The sequence below is a fragment of the Oncorhynchus nerka genome, linkage group LG9b (genome assembly GCF_034236695.1).
Source record: "Oncorhynchus nerka isolate Pitt River linkage group LG9b, Oner_Uvic_2.0, whole genome shotgun sequence".
Taxonomy (NCBI): Eukaryota; Metazoa; Chordata; class Actinopteri; order Salmoniformes; family Salmonidae; genus Oncorhynchus; species Oncorhynchus nerka.
Window position 1 is genome coordinate 42,468,831 of NC_088424.1, and position 19,155 is coordinate 42,487,985.

Here is a 19,155-nt window from a genome sequence, read left to right on the forward strand (position 1 = left end):
CTGGTTGTGTTCCCTTAGCATTCCATTCTGTTTTACCCCTGGTTGTGTTCCCTTAGCATTCTGAGTTTTACCCCTGGTTGTGTTCCCTTAGCATTCTGAGTTTGACCCCTGGTTGTGTTCCCTTTGCATTCCCGTTGTTTTACCCCAGGTTGTGTTCCTTAGCATTCTGAGTTTTACCCCTGGTTGTGTTCCCTTAGCATTCTGAGTTTTACCCCTGGTTGTGTTCCCTTAGCATTCTGAGTTTTACCCTCTGGCTGTGTTTCCTTAGCATTCTGAGTTTTACCCCTGGTTGTGTTCCCTTAGCATTCTGAGTTTGACCCCCTGGCTGTGTTCCCTTAGCATTCCATTCTGTTTTACCCCCTGGTTGTGTTCCCTTAGCATTCTGAGTTTTACCCCTGGTTGTGTTCCCTTAGCATTCTGAGTTTGACCCCTGGTTTGTGTTCCCTTTGCATTCCATTCTGTTTTACCCCTGGTTGTGTTCCTTAGCATTCTGAGTTTTACCCCTGGTTGTGTTCCCTTAGCATTCTGAGTTTTACCCCTGGTTGTGTTCCCTAGCATTCTGAGTTTTACCCCCTGGTTGTGTTCCTTTGCATTCTGAGTTTTACCCCTGGTTGTGTTCCCTTAGCATTCTGAGTTTTACCCCCTGGTTGTGTTCCCTTTGCATTCTGAGTTTTACCCTCTGGTTGTGTTCCCTTAGCATTCTGAGTTTTACCCCTGGTTGTGTTCCCTTGCATTCTGAGTTTTACCCCTGGTTGTGTTCCCTTAGCATTCTGAGTTTGACCCCTGGTTGTGTTCCCTTAGCATTCCGTTCTGTTGTATCCCCAGGTTGTGTTCCCTTAGCATTCTGAGTTTTACCCCTGGTTGTGTTCCCTTAGCATTCTGAGTTTTACCACCTGGCTGTGTTTCCTTAGCATTCTGAGTTTGACCCCTGGCTGTGTTCCCTTAGTTCTGAGTTTGACCCCTGGCTGTGTTTCCTTAGCATTCTGAGTTTTACCCCTGGTTGTGTTTCCTTAGCATTCTGAGTTTTACCCCTGGCTGTGTTTCCTTAGCATTCTGAGTTTTACCCTGGTTGTGTTCCCTTAGCATTCTGAGTTTTACCCCTGGTTGTGTTCCCTTGGCATTCCGTTCTGTTTTACCCCTGGTTGTGTTCCCTTAGCATTCTGAGTTTTACCCCCTGGTTGTGTTTCCTTAGCATTCTGAGTTTTACCCCTGGTTGTGTTCCCTTAGCATTCTGAGTTTTACCCCTGGTTGTGTTCCCTTAGCATTCTGAGTTTTTCCCTGGTTGTGTTCCTTAGCATTCTGAGTTTTACCCCTGGTTGTGTTCCCTTAGCATTCTGAGTTTTACCCCTGGTTGTGTTCCCTTAGCATTCTGAGTTTTACCCCTGGCTGTGTTCCCTTAGCATTCTGAGTTTTACCCCTGGTTGTGTTCCCTTAGCATTCTGAGTTTGACCCCTGGCTGTGTTCCATACCCGTTCTGGTTGTGTTCCCTTAGCATTCTGAGTTTTACCCCTGGTTGTGTTCCCTTTGCATTCTGAGTTTTACCCCTGGCTGTGGTTGTGTTCCCTTAGCATTCTGAGTTTGACCCCTGGCTGTGTTTCCTTAGCATTCTGAGTTTTACCCTGGTTGTGTTTCCTTTGCATTCTGAGTTTTACCCCTGGTTGTGTTCCCTTTGCATTCTGAGTTTTACCCCTGGTTGTGTTCCCTTTGCATTCTGAGTTTTACCCCTGGTTGTGTTCCTTAGCATTCCATTCTGTTTTACCCCTGGTTGTGTTCCCTTAGCATTCTGAGTTTTACCCCTGGTTGTGTTCCCTTAGCATTCTGAGTTTTACCCCTGGTTGTGTTCCCTTAGCATTCTGAGTTTTACCCCTGGTTGTGTTCCCTTTGCATTCTGAGTTTTACCCCTGGTTGTGTTCCCTTTGCATTCTGAGTTTTACCCCTGGTTGTGTTCCCTTTGCATTCTGAGTTTTACCCCTGGTTGTGTTCCCTTTGCATTCTGAGTTTTACCCCTGGTTGTGTTCCCTTAGCATTCTGAGTTTTACCCCCTGGTTGTGTTCCCTTTGCATTCTGAGTTTTACCCCTGGTTGTGTTCCCTTTGCATTCTGAGTTTTACCCCTGGTTGTGTTCCCTTTGCATTCTGAGTTTTACCCCTGGTTGTGTTCCCTTTGCATTCTGAGTTTTACCCCTGGTTGTGTTCCCTTTGCATTCTGAGTTTTACCCCTGGTTGTGTTCCCTTTGCATTCTGAGTTTTACCCCTTTGTGTTCCCTTAGCATTCTGAGTTTTACCCCTGGTTGTGTTCCCTTAGCATTCTGAGTTTTACCCTCTGGTTGTGTTCCTTAGCATTCTGAGTTTTACCCCCTGGTTGTGTTCCCTTAGCATTCTGAGTTTTACCCCTGGCTGTGTTTCCTTAGCATTCTGAGTTTTACCCCTGGTTTGTGTTCCCTTAGCATTCTGAGTTTGACCCCTGGTTGTGTTCCCTTTGCATTCCCGTTCTGTTTTACCCCCAGGTTGTGTTCCTTAGCATTCTGAGTTTTACCCCTGGTTGTGTTCCCTTAGCATTCTGAGTTTTACCCCTGGTTGTGTTCCCTTAGCATTCTGAGTTTTACCCTCTAGTTGTGTTCCCTTAGCATTCTGAGTTTTACCCTCTGGTTGTGTTCCTTAGCATTCTGAGTTTTACCCCTGGTTGTGTTCCTTTGCATTCTGAGTTTTACCCCTGGTTGTGTTCCCTTAGCATTCTGAGTTTTACCCCTGGTTGTGTTCCCTTAGCATTCTGAGTTTTACCCTCTGGTTGTGTTCCCTTAGCATTCTGAGTTTTACCCCTGGTTGTGTTCCCTTAGCATTCTGAGTTTTACCCCTGGCTGTGTTTCCTTAGCATTCTGAGTTTTACCCCTGGTTGTGTTCCCTTAGCATTCTGAGTTTTACCCCTGGTTGTGTTCCCTTAGCATTCTGTTTTACCCCCTGTTTCTGAGTTTGACCCCTGGCTGTGTTCCCTTAGCATTCTGAGTTTGACCCCCTGGCTGTGTTTGCATTCTGACCCCCTGGCTGTGTTCCTTAGCGTTCTGAGTTTTACCCCCTGGTTGTGTTTCCTTAGCATTCTGAGTTTTACCCCTGGCTGTGTTTCCTTAGCATTCTGAGTTTTACCCCTGGCTGTGTTCCTTAGCATTCTGAGTTTTACCCCTGGTTGTGTTCCCTTTGCATTCTAAGTTTTACCCCCTGGTTGTGTTCCCTTGGCATTCTGTTCTGTTTTACCCCCTGGTTGTGTTCCCTTAGCATTCTGAGTTTTACCCCCTGGTTGTGTTTCCTTAGCATTCTGAGTTTTACCCCCTGGCTGTGTTCCCTTAGCATTCTGAGTTTTACCCCCTGGTTGTGTTCCCTTTGCATTCTGAGTTTTACCCCTGGTTGTGTTCCCTTAGCATTCTGAGTTTTACCCCTGGTTGTGTTCCTTTGCATTCTGAGTTTTACCCCTGGTTGTGTTCCCTTTGCATTCTGAGTTTTACCCCTGGTTGTGTTCCCTTTGCATTCTGAGTTTTACCCCCTGGTTGTGTTCCCTTTGCATTCTGAGTTTTACCCCCTGGTTGTGTTCCCTTTGCATTCTGAGTTTTACCCCCTGGTTGTGTTCCCTTTGCATTCTGAGTTTTACCCCCTGGTTGTGTTCCCTTTGCATTCTGAGTTTTACCCCCTGGTTGTGTTCCCTTAGCATTCCATTCTGTTTTACCCCCTGGTTGTGTTCCCTTAGCATTCTGAGTTTTACCCCCTGGTTGTGTTCCCTTAGCATTCTGAGTTTGACCCCCTGGTTGTGTTCCTTTGCATTCCCGTTCTGTTTTACCCCTGGTTGTGTTCCCTTAGCATTCTGAGTTTTACCCCTGGTTGTGTTTCCTTAGCATTCTGAGTTTTACCCCTGGCTGTGTTCCTTAGCATTCTGAGTTTTACCCCTGGTTGTGTTCCCTTTGCATTCTGAGTTTTACCCCTGGTTGTGTTCCCTTAGCATTCTGAGTTTTACCCCCTGGTTGTGTTCCTTTGCATTCTGAGTTTTACCCCTGGTTGTGTTCCCTTTGCATTCTGAGTTTTACCCCCTGGTTGTGTTCCCTTTGCATTCTGAGTTTTACCCCCTGGTTGTGTTCCCTTTGCATTCTGAGTTTTACCCCTGGTTGTGTTCCCTTAGCATTCTGAGTTTTACCCCCTGGTTGTGTTCCTTAGCATTCTGAGTTTTACCCCCTGGTTGTGTTCCCTTAGCATTCTGAGTTTTACCCCTGGTTGTGTTCCCTTAGCATTCTGAGTTTTACCCTCTGGCTGTGTTTCCTTAGCATTCTGTGTTTTACCCCTGGTTGTGTTCCCTTAGCATTCTGAGTTTGACCCCTGGTTGTGTTCCCTTTGCATTCCATTCTGTTTTACCCCCAGGTTGTGTTCCCTTAGCATTCTGAGTTTTACCCCTGGTTGTGTTCCCTTAGCATTCTGAGTTTTACCCCTGGTTGTGTTCCCTTAGCATTCTGAGTTTTACCCTCTAGTTGTGTTCCCTTAGCATTCTGAGTTTTACCCCCTGGTTGTGTTCCCTTAGCATTCTGAGTTTTACCCCTGGTTGTGTTCCCTTAGCATTCTGAGTTTTACCCCCAGGTTGTGTTCCTTAGCATTCTGAGTTTTACCCCTGGTTGTGTTCCCTTAGCATTCTGAGTTTTACCCTCTGGTTGTGTTCCCTTAGCATTCTGAGTTTTACCCTCTGGTTGTGTTCCCTTAGCATTCTGAGTTTTACCCCTGGTTGTGTTCCCTTTGCATTCTGAGTTTTACCCCCTTCCCTTAGCATTCCGTTCTGTTTTATCCCTGGTTGTGTTCCCTTAGCATTCTGAGTTTTACCCCCTGGTTGTGTTCCCTTAGCATTCTGAGTTTGACCCCCTGGCTGTGTTTAGCATTCTGACCCCCTGGCTGTGTTCCCTTAGCGTTCTGAGTTTGACCCCCTGGCTGTGTTTCCTTAGCATTCTGAGTTTTACCCCCTGGTTGTGTTCCCTTTGCATTCTGAGTTTTACCCCCTGGTTGTGTTCCCTTAGCATTCTGAGTTTTACCCCCTGGTTGTGTTCCCTTTGCATTCTGAGTTTGACCCCCTGGTTGTGTTCCCTTTGCATTCCCGTTCTGTTTTACCCCCAGGTTGTGTTCCCTTAGCATTCTGAGTTTTACCCCCTGGTTGTGTTCCTTTAGCATTCTGAGTTTTACCCCCTGGTTGTGTTCCCTTAGCATTCTGAGTTTTACCCTCTAGTTGTGTTCCCTTAGCATTCTGAGTTTTACCCTCTGGTTGTGTTCCCTTAGCATTCTGAGTTTTACCCCCTGGTTGTGTTCCCTTTGCATTCTGAGTTTTACCCCCTGGTTGTGTTCCCTTAGCATTCTGAGTTTTACCCCCTGGTTGTGTTCCCTTAGCATTCTGAGTTTTACCCTCTGGTTGTGTTCCCTTAGCATTCTGAGTTTTACCCTCTGGTTGTGTTCCCTTAGCATTCTGAGTTTTACCCTCTGGCTGTGTTTCCTTAGCATTCTGAGTTTTACCCCCTGGTTGTGTTCCCTAAGCATTCTGAGTTTTACCCCCTGGTTGTGTTCCCTTTGCATTCTGAGTTTTACCCCCTGGTTGTGTTCCCTTTGCATTCTGAGTTTTACCCCCTGGTTGTGTTCCCTTAGCATTCCATTCTGTTTTACCCCTGGTTGTGTTCCCTTAGCATTCTGAGTTTGACCCCCTGGTTGTGTTCCCTTAGCATTCTGAGTTTGACCCCCTGGTTGTGTTCCCTTTGCATTCCCGTTCTGTTTTACCCCCTGGCTGTGTTTCCTTAGCATTCTGAGTTTTACCCCCTGGTTGTGTTCCCTTAGCATTCTGAGTTTTACCCTCTGGTTGTGTTCCCTTTGCATTCCCGTTCTGTTTTACCCCCAGGTTGTGTTCCCTTAGCATTCTGAGTTTTACCCCCTGGTTGTGTTCCCTTAGCATTCTGAGTTTTACCCCCTGGTTGTGTTCCCTTAGCATTCTGAGTTTTACCCCCTGGTTGTGTTCCCTTAGCATTCTGAGTTTTACCCTCTGGTTGTGTTCCCTTAGCATTCTGAGTTTTACCCTCTGGTTGTGTTCCCTTAGCATTCTGAGTTTTACCCTCTGGCTGTGTTTCCTTAGCATTCTGAGTTTTACCCCCTGGTTGTGTTCCCTTAGCATTCTGAGTTTGACCCCCTGGCTGTGTTCCCTTAGCATTCCGTTCTGTTTTATCCCCTGGTTGTGTTCCCTTAGCATTCTGAGTTTTACCCCCTGGTTGTGTTCCCTTAGCATTCTGAGTTTGACCCCCTGGCTGTGTTTAGCATTCTGACCCCCTGGCTGTGTTCCCTTAGCGTTCTGAGTTTGACCCCCTGGCTGTGTTTCCTTAGCATTCTGAGTTTTACCCCCTGGTTGTGTTCCCTTTGCATTCTGAGTTTTACCCCCTGGTTGTGTTCCCTTAGCATTCTGAGTTTTACCCCCTGGTTGTGTTCCCTTTGCATTCTGAGTTTGACCCCCTGGTTGTGTTCCCTTTGCATTCCCGTTCTGTTTTACCCCCAGGTTGTGTTCCCTTAGCATTCTGAGTTTTACCCCCTGGTTGTGTTCCTTTAGCATTCTGAGTTTTACCCCCTGGTTGTGTTCCCTTTGCATTCTGAGTTTTACCCCCTGGTTGTGTTCCCTTAGCATTCCATTCTGTTTTACCCCCTGGTTGTGTTCCCTTAGCATTCTGAGTTTGACCCCCTGGTTGTGTTCCCTTAGCATTCTGAGTTTGACCCCCTGGTTGTGTTCCCTTAGCATTCTGAGTTTGACCCCCTGGTTGTGTTCCCTTTGCATTCCCGTTCTGTTTTACCCCCTGGCTGTGTTTCCTTAGCATTCTGAGTTTTACCCCCTGGTTGTGTTCCCTTAGCATTCTGAGTTTTACCCCCTGGTTGTGTTCCCTTAGCATTCTGAGTTTTACCCTCTGGTTGTGTTCCCTTAGCATTCTGAGTTTTACCCTCTGGCTGTGTTTCCTTAGCATTCTGAGTTTTACCCCCTGGTTGTGTTCCCTTTGCATTCTGAGTTTTACCCCCTGGTTGTGTTCCCTTTGCATTCTGAGTTTTACCCCCTGGTTGTGTTCCCTTTGCATTCTGAGTTTTACCCCCTGGTTGTGTTCCCTTAGCATTCCATTCTGTTTTACTCCCTGGTTGTGTTCCCTTAGCATTCTGAGTTTGACCCCCTGGTTGTGTTCCCTTTGCATTCCCGTTCTGTTTTACCCCCAGGTTGTGTTCCCTTAGCATTCTGAGTTTTACCCCCTGGTTGTGTTCCTTTAGCATTCTGAGTTTTACCCCCTGGTTGTGTTCCCTTAGCATTCTGAGTTTTACCCTCTAGTTGTGTTCCCTTAGCATTCTGAGTTTTACCCTCTGGTTGTGTTCCCTTAGCATTCTGAGTTTTACCCCTGGTTGTGTTCCCTTTGCATTCTGAGTTTTACCCCTGGTTGTGTTCCCTTAGCATTCTGAGTTTTACCCCTGGTTGTGTTCCCTTAGCATTCTGAGTTTTACCCTCTGGTTGTGTTCCCTTAGCATTCTGAGTTTTACCCTCTGGTTGTGTTCCCTTAGCATTCTGAGTTTTACCCTCTGGCTGTGTTTCCTTAGCATTCTGAGTTTTACCCCCTGGTTGTGTTCCCTAAGCATTCTGAGTTTTACCCCCTGGTTGTGTTCCCTTAGCATTCTGAGTTTGACCCCCTGGCTGTGTTTCCTTAGCATTCTGAGTTTGACCCCCTGGCTGTGTTCCCTTAGCGTTCTGAGTTTGACCCCCTGGCTGTGTTTCCTTAGCGTTCTGAGTTTTACCCCCTGGTTGTGTTTCCTTAGCATTCTGAGTTTTACCCCCTGGCTGTGTTTCCTTAGCATTCTGAGTTTTACCCCCTGGCTGTGTTCCCTTAGCATTCTGAGTTTTACCCCCTGGTTGTGTTCCCTTTGCATTCTGAGTTTTACCCCCTGGTTGTGTTCCCTTGGCATTCCGTTCTGTTTTACCCCCTGGTTGTGTTCCCTTAGCATTCTGAGTTTTACCCCCTGGTTGTGTTTCCTTAGCATTCTGAGTTTTACCCCCTGGCTGTGTTCCCTTAGCATTCTGAGTTTTACCCCCTGGTTGTGTTCCCTTTGCATTCTGAGTTTTACCCCCTGGTTGTGTTCCCTTAGCATTCTGAGTTTTACCCCCTGGTTGTGTTCCCTTTGCATTCTGAGTTTTACCCCCTGGTTGTGTTCCCTTTGCATTCTGAGTTTTACCCCCTGGTTGTGTTCCCTTAGCATTCCATTCTGTTTTACCCCCTGGTTGTGTTCCCTTAGCATTCTGAGTTTTACCCCCTGGTTGTGTTCCCTTAGCATTCTGAGTTTGACCCCCTGGTTGTGTTCCCTTTGCATTCCCGTTCTGTTTTACCCCCAGGTTGTGTTCCCTTAGCATTCTGAGTTTTACCCCCTGGTTGTGTTCCCTTAGCATTCTGAGTTTTACCCCCTGGTTGTGTTCCCTTAGCATTCTGAGTTTTACCCTCTGGCTGTGTTTCCTTAGCATTCTGAGTTTTACCCCCTGGTTGTGTTCCCTTAGCATTCTGAGTTTGACCCCCTGGCTGTGTTCCCTTAGCATTCCGTTCTGTTTTATCCCCTGGTTGTGTTCCCTTAGCATTCTGAGTTTTACCCCCTGGTTGTGTTCCCTTAGCATTCTGAGTTTGACCCCCTGGTTGTGTTCCCTTTGCATTCCCGTTCTGTTTTACCCCCTGGTTGTGTTCCCTTAGCATTCTGAGTTTTACCCTCTGGTTGTGTTCCCTTAGCATTCTGAGTTTTACCCTCTGGTTGTGTTCCCTTAGCATTCTGAGTTTTACCCCCTGGTTGTGTTCCCTTTGCATTCTGAGTTTTACCCCCTGGTTGTGTTCCCTTAGCATTCTGAGTTTTACCCCCTGGTTGTGTTCCCTTAGCATTCTGAGTTTTACCCTCTGGTTGTGTTCCCTTAGCATTCTGAGTTTTACCCCCTGGTTGTGTTCCCTTTGCATTCTGAGTTTTACCCCCTGGTTGTGTTCCCTTAGCATTCTGAGTTTGACCCCCTGGCTGTGTTCCCTTAGCATTCCGTTCTGTTGTATCCCCTGGTTGTGTTCCCTTAGCATTCTGAGTTTTACCCCCTGGTTGTGTTCCCTTAGCATTCTGAGTTTGACCACCTGGCTGTGTTTCCTTAGCATTCTGAGTTTGACCCCCTGGCTGTGTTCCCTTAGCGTTCTGAGTTTGACCCCCTGGCTGTGTTTCCTTAGCATTCTGAGTTTTACCCCCTGGTTGTGTTTCCTTAGCATTCTGAGTTTTACCCCCTGGCTGTGTTTCCTTAGCATTCTGAGTTTTACCCCCTGGCTGTGTTCCCTTAGCATTCTGAGTTTTACCCCTTTGCATTCTGAGTTTTACCCCCTGGTTGTGTTCCCTTGGCATTCCGTTCTGTTTTACCCCCTGGTTGTGTTCCCTTAGCATTCTGAGTTTTACCCCCTGGTTGTGTTTCCTTAGCATTCTGAGTTTTACCCCCTGGCTGTGTTCCCTTAGCATTCTGAGTTTTACCCCCTGGTTGTGTTCCCTTAGCATTCTGAGTTTTTCCCCCTGGTTGTGTTCCCTTAGCATTCTGAGTTTTACCCTCTGGTTGTGTTCCCTTAGCATTCTGAGTTTTACCCTCTGGTTGTGTTCCCTTAGCATTCTGAGTTTTACCCTCTGGCTGTGGTTCCTTAGCATTCTGAGTTTTACCCCCTGGTTGTGTTCCCTTAGCATTCTGAGTTTGACCCCCTGGCTGTGTTCCCTTAGCATTCCGTTCTGTTTTATCCCCTGGTTGTGTTCCCTTAGCATTCTGAGTTTTACCCCCTGGTTGTGTTCCCTTAGCATTCTGAGTTTGACCCCCTGGCTGTGTTTAGCATTCTGACCCCCTGGCTGTGTTCCCTTAGCGTTCTGAGTTTGACCCCCTGGCTGTGTTTCCTTAGCATTCTGAGTTTTACCCCCTGGTTGTGTTTCTTAGCATTCTGTTTTACCCCTGGCTGTGTTTCCTTAGCATTCTGAGTTTTACCCCCTGGCTGTGTTCCCTTAGCATTCTGAGTTTTACCCCCTGGTTGTGTTCCCTTTGCATTCTGAGTTTTACCCCCTGGTTGTGTTCCCTTAGCATTCCGTTCTGTTTTATCCCCTGGTTGTGTTCCCTTAGCATTCTGAGTTTGACCCCCTGGCTGTGTTTCCTTAGCATTCTGAGTTTTACCCCCTGGCTGTGTTTCCTTAGCATTCTGAGTTTTACCCCCTGGCTGTGTTCCCTTAGCATTCTGAGTTTTACCCCTGGTTGTGTTCCCTTTGCATTCTGAGTTTTACCCCTGGTTGTGTTCCCTTAGCATTCTGAGTTTTACCCCTGGTTGTGTTCCTTTGCATTCTGAGTTTTACCCCTGGTTGTGTTCCCTTTGCATTCTGAGTTTTACCCCTGGTTGTGTTCCCTTTGCATTCTGAGTTTTACCCCTGGTTGTGTTCCTTTGCATTCTGAGTTTTACCCCTGGTTGTGTTCCCTTTGCATTCTGAGTTTTACCCCCTGGTTGTGTTCCCTTTGCATTCTGAGTTTTACCCCCTGGTTGTGTTCCCTTTGCATTCTGAGTTTTACCCCCTGGTTGTGTTCCCTTTGCATTCTGAGTTTTACCCCCTGGTTGTGTTCCCTTAGCATTCTGAGTTTTACCCCCTGGTTGTGTTCCCTTAGCATTCTGAGTTTTACCCTCTGGTTGTGTTCCCTTAGCATTCTGAGTTTTACCCTCTGGTTGTGTTCCCTTAGCATTCTGAGTTTTACCCTCTGGCTGTGTTTCCTTAGCATTCTGAGTTTTACCCCCTGGTTGTGTTCCCTTAGCATTCTGAGTTTGACCCCCTGGTTGTGTTCCCTTTGCATTCCCGTTCTGTTTTACCCCCAGGTTGTGTTCCCTTAGCATTCTGAGTTTTACCCCCTGGTTGTGTTCCCTTAGCATTCTGAGTTTTACCCCCTGGTTGTGTTCCCTTAGCATTCTGAGTTTTACCCTCTAGTTGTGTTCCCTTAGCATTCTGAGTTTTACCCTCTGGTTGTGTTCCCTTAGCATTCTGAGTTTTACCCCCTGGTTGTGTTCCCTTTGCATTCTGAGTTTTACCCCCTGGTTGTGTTCCCTTAGCATTCTGAGTTTTACCCCCTGGTTGTGTTCCCTTAGCATTCTGAGTTTTACCCTCTGGTTGTGTTCCCTTAGCATTCTGAGTTTTACCCTCTGGTTGTGTTCCCTTAGCATTCTGAGTTTTACCCTCTGGCTGTGTTTCCTTAGCATTCTGAGTTTTACCCCCTGGTTGTGTTCCCTTAGCATTCTGAGTTTGACCCCCTGGCTGTGTTCCCTTAGCATTCCGTTCTGTTTTATCCCCTGGTTGTGTTCCCTTAGCATTCTGAGTTTTACCCCCTGGTTGTGTTCCCTTAGCATTCTGAGTTTGACCCCCTGGCTGTGTTTCCTTAGCATTCTGAGTTTGACCCCCTGGCTGTGTTCCCTTAGCGTTCTGAGTTTGACCCCCTGGCTGTGTTTCCTTAGCGTTCTGAGTTTTACCCCCTGGTTGTGTTTCCTTAGCATTCTGAGTTTTACCCCCTGGCTGTGTTTCCTTAGCATTCTGAGTTTTACCCCCTGGCTGTGTTCCCTTAGCATTCTGAGTTTTACCCCCTGGTTGTGTTCCCTTTGCATTCTAAGTTTTACCCCCTGGTTGTGTTCCCTTGGCATTCTGTTCTGTTTTACCCCCTGGTTGTGTTCCCTTAGCATTCTGAGTTTTACCCCTGGTTGTGTTCCTTAGCATTCTGAGTTTTACCCCTGGCTGTGTTCCTTAGCATTCTGAGTTTTACCCCCTGGTTGTGTTCCCTTTGCATTCTGAGTTTTACCCCTGGTTGTGTTCCCTTTGCATTCTGAGTTTTACCCCTGGTTGTGTTCCCTTAGCATTCTGAGTTTGTTCCCTCTGGTTCCATTCTGTTTTACCCTTTGCATTCTGAGTTTTACCCTCTGGTTGTGTTCCCTTAGCATTCTGAGTTTTACCCCTGGTTGTGTTCCCTTTGCATTCCCGCATGGTTGTGTTCCCTTTGCATTCTGAGTTTTACCCCTGGTTGTGTTCCCTTTGCATTCTGGTTTTACCCCTGGTTGTTTCCCTTAGCATTCTGAGTTTTACCCCCTGGTTGTGTTCCCTTTGCATTCTGGTTTTACCCCTGGTTGTGTTCCCTTTGCATTCTGAGTTTTACCCCTGGTTGTGTTCCCTTTGCATTCTGAGTTTTACCCCTGGTTGTGTTCCCTTAGCATTCTGAGTTTTACCCTCTTCTGGTTTTACCCCCTGTGTTCCCTTAGCATTCTGAGTTTTACCCTCTGGTTGTGTTCCCTTAGCATTCTGTTTCCTTAGTTCTGTTTTTACCCCCTTTGTGTTCCCTTAGCATTCTGAGTTTGACCCCCTGGTTGTGTTCTGCATTCCCGTTCTGTTTTACCCCCAGGTTGTGTTCCCTTAGCATTCTGAGTTTTACCCCTGGTTGTGTTCCCTTAGCATTCTGAGTTTTACCCCTGGTTGTGTTCCCTTAGCATTCTGAGTTTTACCCTCTGGTTGTGTTCCCTCTTAGCATTCTGAGTTTTACCCCTGGTTGTGTTCCTTTGCATTCTGAGTTTTACCCCTGTGTTCCTTAGCATTCTGAGTTTTACCCCCTGGTTGTGTTTTACCTTTGTTGTGTTCCCTTATTCTGAGTTTTACCCCCTGGTTTTGTTCCCTTTGCATTCTGAGTTTTACCCCTGGTTGTGTTCCCTTGCATTCTGAGTTTTACCCCTGGTTGTGTTCCCTTTGCATTCTGAGTTTTACCCCCTGGTTGTGTTCCCTTAGCATTCTGAGTTTTACCCCCTGGTTGTGTTCCCTTTGCATTCTGAGTTTTACCCCCTGGTTGTGTTCCCTTTGCATTCTGAGTTTTACCCCCTGGTTGTGTTCCCTTTGCATTCTGAGTTTTACCCCCTGGTTGTGTTCCCTTTGCATTCTGAGTTTTACCCCCTGGTTGTGTTCCCTTAGCATTCTGAGTTTTACCCCCTGGTTGTGTTCCCTTAGCATTCTGAGTTTTACCCCCTGGTTGTGTTCCCTTAGCGTTCCGTTCTGTTTTACCTTTGTACCACACTTTGTGACTGTCTGCCTGTAGGCCAACATGAAAAGTGCTTTAAAGATCAAAGGTATTATATTATTTAATGTATCAGTGTTCTATGTTCCTAGGTAAGGCTGGAGAGCTGATAGACAGAGGAGACAACACGTACGGAGGCCAGTGGGTGGTCAACCCCAGCGGAGGACTCATCTCTAAAGGACACCCTCTGGGAGCCACAGGTAATAATAACTATGACCAAGTGACCTCTAACCCCTGACCCTTCTCGCCGTCACCCCATAACCCCTGACCTCGTAACCCTTGACCCCTCTATGAGCTACAGGTAAACAACACCAACCATCTCCTGCTGACCCAGTGACTTCATCATCCTCCTAATCCAACAACTAATTTTGTATGCAACAAATTAATGTTGAAAAAGCTACATTATAGATTAAGATGGAATCTGAATGTGTGATGTGACTGTATTTCAGTCATGACCACCAGAGGGCAGTAGTCTCCTGAGAAAGTCAGTAACTCCCACAAAAGCCTTTATCCACGCTTTGCCTGTAACACACAGACAGGACGTGACATCCTGAGTAGTCCCAGGAGGATATTGAACTGTGTGCTAGGTTGATTCCTGTCATTACCTTCTTGCCCTTTGTGCTGTTGTCTGTGCCAAATAATGTCTGTACCATGTTTTGTGTTGCTACTATGTAACATGGACTCACTCTGTGTGAAATAATAGGAGTTGACATGAGTTTTTAATAACTAACCCTTCCTCTGTCCCCCATACAACATCTGTAAAATCCCTCCGTCAAGTATTGAATTTCAAGCGCAGATTCAACCAAGACCAGGGAGCTTTCCGAAAGCCTCATACAGAAAGGTGGTGATTAGTAGATGGGTAACAATTACAAATCAGACACTGATTATCTTTAAGCATGGTCAAGTTAATATTTATGCTGTCGATGATGTATTAAACCACCCATATACAAAGATACCGTCGTCCTTCTGAACTGAGCTGCAGGACAGGAAGGAAACTGGGTTGTCACCATGAGGCTTTTGGTGATTTTTAAAACCACTACAGAGTTCCAATGTCTGTAATGGGAGAAAACTGAGGATGGATCAACAACATTGTAGTGACTCCACAATAATGACCTAAATGACAGAGTGAAAAGAAGAATAAAAATATACATCATATAAATATTCCAAAACATGCTTATGTATGCAACCAGGCACTAAAGTAATACAGCAAAGGAATATACGTTTTGGCCTAAATGCGAAGCCTAATGTTTGGGGTAAATCCAACGCATCACTGAGTAACTGCCTCCTTATTTCCAAGTATGTTGGTGGCTGCATCATAGTATGGGTATGTTTGTCATCGGCAAAGACTGGGGAGTTTTTCAGGATGAAAAGAAACAGAATGGAGCTAAGCACAGGCCAAATCCTAGAGGAAAACCTGGTTCAGTCTGCTTTCCACCAGACACTGGGAGACAAATTAATCTTTCAGCAGGACAATAACCTTCAACACAAAGCCACAATTACGCTGGAGCTGCTTACCAAGAAGACAGTGAAGTGTTCTGGGTGGCCAAGTAACCTGTTTGTATTAAATCTGCATAAAAATCTATGGCAAGACTTGAAAATTGCTGTCTAGCCATGATCCCCAACATCTTGACAGAGCTTGAAGAATTACGAAAATAATAAAGGGCAAGTATAGTAATCGCTGCCAAAGCTGTTATGAGACTTACCCAGAGTGACTCACAGCTGTAATCACTGCCAAAGCTGTTATGAGACTTACCCAGAATGACTCACAGCTGTAATCACTGCCAAAGCTGTTATGAGACTTACCCAGAATGACTCACAGCTGTAATCACTGCCAAAGCTGTTATGAGAATTACCCAGAGTGACTCACAGCTGTAATCACTGCCAAAGCTGTTATGAGACTTACCCAGAGTGACTCACAGCTGTAATCACTGCCAAAGCTGTTATGAGACTTACCCAGAATGACTCACAGCTGTAATCACTCACAGCTGTAATCAAAGCTGTTATGAGAATTACCCAGAGTGACTCACAGCTGTAATCACTGCCAAAGCTGTTATGAGACTTACCCAGAATGACTCACAGCTGTAATCACTGCCAAAGCTGTTATGAGACTTACCCACAGCTGTTATGAGACAGAATGACTCACAGCTGTAATCACTGCCAAAGCTGTTATGAGAATTACCCAGAGTGACTCACAGCTGTTATGAGACTTACCCAGAATGACTCACAGCTGTAATCACTGCCAAAGCTGTTATGAGACTTACCCAGAGTGACTCACAGCTGTAATCACTGCCAAAGCTGTTATGAGAATTACCCAGAATGACTCACAGCTGTAATCACTGCCAAAGCTGTTATGAGAATTACCCAGAGTGACTCACAGCTGTAATCACTGCCAAAGCTGTTATGAGACTTACCCAGAATGACTCACAGCTGTAATCACTGCCAAAGCTGTTATGAGAATTACCCAGAATGACTCACAGCTGTAATCACTGCCAAAGCTGTTATGAGACTTACCCAGAATGACTCACAGCTGTAATCACTGCCAAAGCTGTTATGAGAATTACCCAGAATGACTCACAGCTGTAATCACTGCCAAAGCTGTTATGAGAATTACCCAGAGTGACTCACAGCTGTAATCACTGCCAAAGGTATTGACTCAGATGTGACTCACAGCTGTAATCACTGAAAGTTTTCATTAATGACTCAGGCTTTCACTGCCAAAGCTTATAGAATGACTCATACTGTAAACATTATTCTTCCAAAGCTTTATGAGAATTATAGAATGACTTGTAATCACTGCCAAAGCTGTTGACAAAAAGAACTCACAATTGAATCACAAAGGTATTGACTCAGATGTTGAATACTTATATAATGAAGGTTTTTTCATTATTTATAAATTCTATACTTTTAAACATTATTCTTCCACTTTGAAATTATAGAGGATTGTATGTAGATCGTTGACAAAAAAAAAGACAATTGAATCCATTTGAATCCCACTGTGGAACACAACAAGGGAGTTGCTATAGCCACTATACTGTATTTATTAAGGACCCCCATTTAGTTCCTGCCAAGGCAGCAGCTACTCTTCCTGGGGTTTATATTGGATCCCCATTTTGTTCCTGTCAAGGCAGCAGCTACTCTTCCTGGGGTTTATATTGGATCCCCATTTAGTTCCTGTCAAGGCAGCAGCTACTCTTCCTGGGGTTTATATTGGATCCCCATTAGTTCCTGTCAAAGCAGCAGCTACTCTTCATGGGGTTTATATTGGATCCCCATTTAGTTCCTGCCAAGGCAGCAGCTACTCTTCCTGGGGTTTATATTGGATCCCCATTTAGTTCCTGTCAAGGCAGCAGCTACTCTTCCTGGGGTTTATATTGGATCCCCATTTAGTTCCTGCCAAGGCAGCAGCTACTCTTCCTGGGGTTTATTATGGATCCCCATTAGTTCCTGCCAAGGCAGCAGCTACTCTTCCTGGGGTTTATATTGGATCCCCATTTAGTTCCTGTCAAGGCAGCAGCTACTCTTCCTGGGGTTTATATTGGATCCCCATTAGTTCCTGCCAAGGCAGCAGCTACTCTTCCTGGGGTTTATATTGGATCCCCATTTAGTTCCTGCCAAGGCAGCAGCTACTCTTCCTGGGGTTTATATTGGATCCCCATTTAGTTCCTGCCAAGGCAGCAGCTACTCTTCCTGGGGTTTATATTGGATCCCCATTTAGTTCCTGTCAAGGCAGCAGCTACTCTTCCTGGGGTTTATATTGGATCCCCATTAGTTCCTGTCAAGGCAGCAGCTACTCTTCCTGGGGTTTATATTGGATCCCCATTAGTTCCTGCCAAGGCAGCAGCTACTCTTCCTGGGGTTTATATTGGATCCCCATTAGTTCCTGCCAAGGCAGCAGCTACTCTTCCTGGGGTTTATATTGGATCCCCATTAGTTCCTGCCAAGGCAGCAGCTACTCTTCCTGGGGTTTATATTGGATCCCCATTTAGTTCCTGCCAAGGCAGCAGCTACTCTTCCTGGGGTTTATATTGGACCCCCATTTAGTTCCTGCCAAGGCAGCAGCTACTCTTCCTGGGGTTTATATTGGGATCCCCATTAGTTCCTGTCAAGGCAGCAGCTACTCTTCCTGGGGTTTATATTGGATCCCCATTAGTTCCTGCCAAGGCAGCAGCTACTCTTCCTGGGGTTTATATTGGACCCCCATTTAGTTCCTGCCAAGGCAGCAGCTACTCTTCCTGGGGTTTATATTGGATCCCCATTAGTTCCTGCCAAGGCAGCAGCTACTCTTCCTGGGGTTTATATTGGATCCCCATTAGTTCCTGCCAAAGCAGCAGCTACTCTTCCTTGGGTTTATATTGGATCCCCATTAGTTCCTGCCAAGGCAGCAGCTACTCTTCCTGGGGTTTATATTGGATCCCCATTAGTTCCTGCCAAAGCAGCAGCTACTCTTCCTGGGGTTTATATTGGATCCCCATTAGATCCTGCCAAGGCAGCAGCTACTCTTCCTGGGGTTTATATTGGATCCCCATTAGTTCCTGCCAAGGCAGCAGCTACTCTTCCTTGGGTTTATATTGGATCCCCATTAGTTCCTGCCAAGGCAGCAGCTACTCTTCCTGGGGTTTATATTGGTCCCCATTAGTTCCTGCCAAGGCAGCAGCTACTCTTCCTGGGGTTTATATTGGATCCCCATTAGTTCCTGCCATGGCAGCAGCTACTCTTCCTGGGGTTTATATTGGATCCCCATTAGTTCCTGCCAAGGCAGCAGCTACTCTTCCTTGGGTTTATATTGGATCCCCATTAGTTCCTGCCAAGGCAGCAGCTACTCTTCCTGGGGTTTATATTGGATCCCCATTAGTTCCTGCCAAGGCAGCAGCTACTCTTCCTGGGGTTTATTATGTGCTGGAATGTTAACCTAGGAGTCACGGCCAGCAAGATTAGGGAGGGGTGTTAACTTGTCACCCTCTTTGATGTGGCAGGCAAGAGTTGATGGAAATTAAGTGCATTGGAACGCTAGCGAGAGTGAGATTTTGACCACGATGACCCGACCTGGTTAAATCGGAGAGGATTATAAATGTCTGTAATGGAGGCCCTATGTGGTCATTTTTCAATGTAGGAATTAGAAAAGAAAAATGGAAGGTCGTTGTGTTTTTATAGGGCCAGCAATGTGTTGTGTCAGGGACCTAAGGTTATTTTTAATTTGTGAAATTACATCCTGCCTCAGCCACACTCTGGGTTCAAATGCCTGTTGTCCATCTGGTTAGATTTAGCAATCCAGCATTAGCACTTACAGGCTGTGTGTGTGTGTGTGTGTGTGTGTGTGTGTGTGTGTGTGTGTGTGTGTTGTGTGTGTGTGTGCGCGCGTTGTGTGTGTGTGCGCGCGTTGTGTGTGTGTGTGTGCGCGTTGTGTGTGTGTGCGCTCAGAAGGAAGGAAGGAAGGACAAATGGGAAATCCATAATCTATGATAGGAAATCAATCTGTTAATTGAGACCTTTCAAATATGAAGACTTACATGTGATGTTCAGTTTGTTGTCCAAGTAGATATTATAGTAGGCTTTCCAATCCCTCTGGTTGTTAGCATGATGACTTTCTTATATAACGCTTATATAGCTGTAGAGTGCGTTGACCTGTGATTTTGTCAGTTCTGGCCCAGTTTTCTGATCTCACAGACATCCTAGAGCTCTACATGTAATTCTGTGACTGACCTTCGTCTCTCTGTGGTGTATTACTCCGGTCTGGTTCAGTATTAACCTCCCCTCTCGGTTGTTGATGTGTCAGGTCTGGCCCAGTGTTCTGACCTCACAGACATCCTAGAGCTCTACATGTAATTCTGTGACTGACCTTCGTCTCTCTGTGGTGTATTACTCCGGTCTGGTTCAGTATTAACCTCCCCTCTCGGTTGTTGATGTGTCAGGTCTGGCCCAGTGTTCTGACCTCTCTCTCTCATTTTGTTCTTGTTGATTACTCTGGTCTTGCTGAGCGTTCTGATCTCTGGGATTGACTCAGTGCATTGACCCTATCGGTTTCTGT

General features: G+C 46.1%; 1 protein-coding gene across 1 annotated transcript in view; it reads left to right on the top strand.

Annotated features, from left to right (window-relative positions):
* Positions 1–19,155, top strand: part of scp2a (sterol carrier protein 2a) — a 72,612-nt gene that overhangs the window by 44,863 nt on the left and 8,594 nt on the right. The window contains exon 11 of the mRNA XM_065013736.1: positions 13,223–13,330. Within this exon, the coding sequence (XP_064869808.1) occupies positions 13,223–13,330 (108 nt within the window). The remainder of the gene's footprint in view (positions 1–13,222; positions 13,331–19,155) is intronic.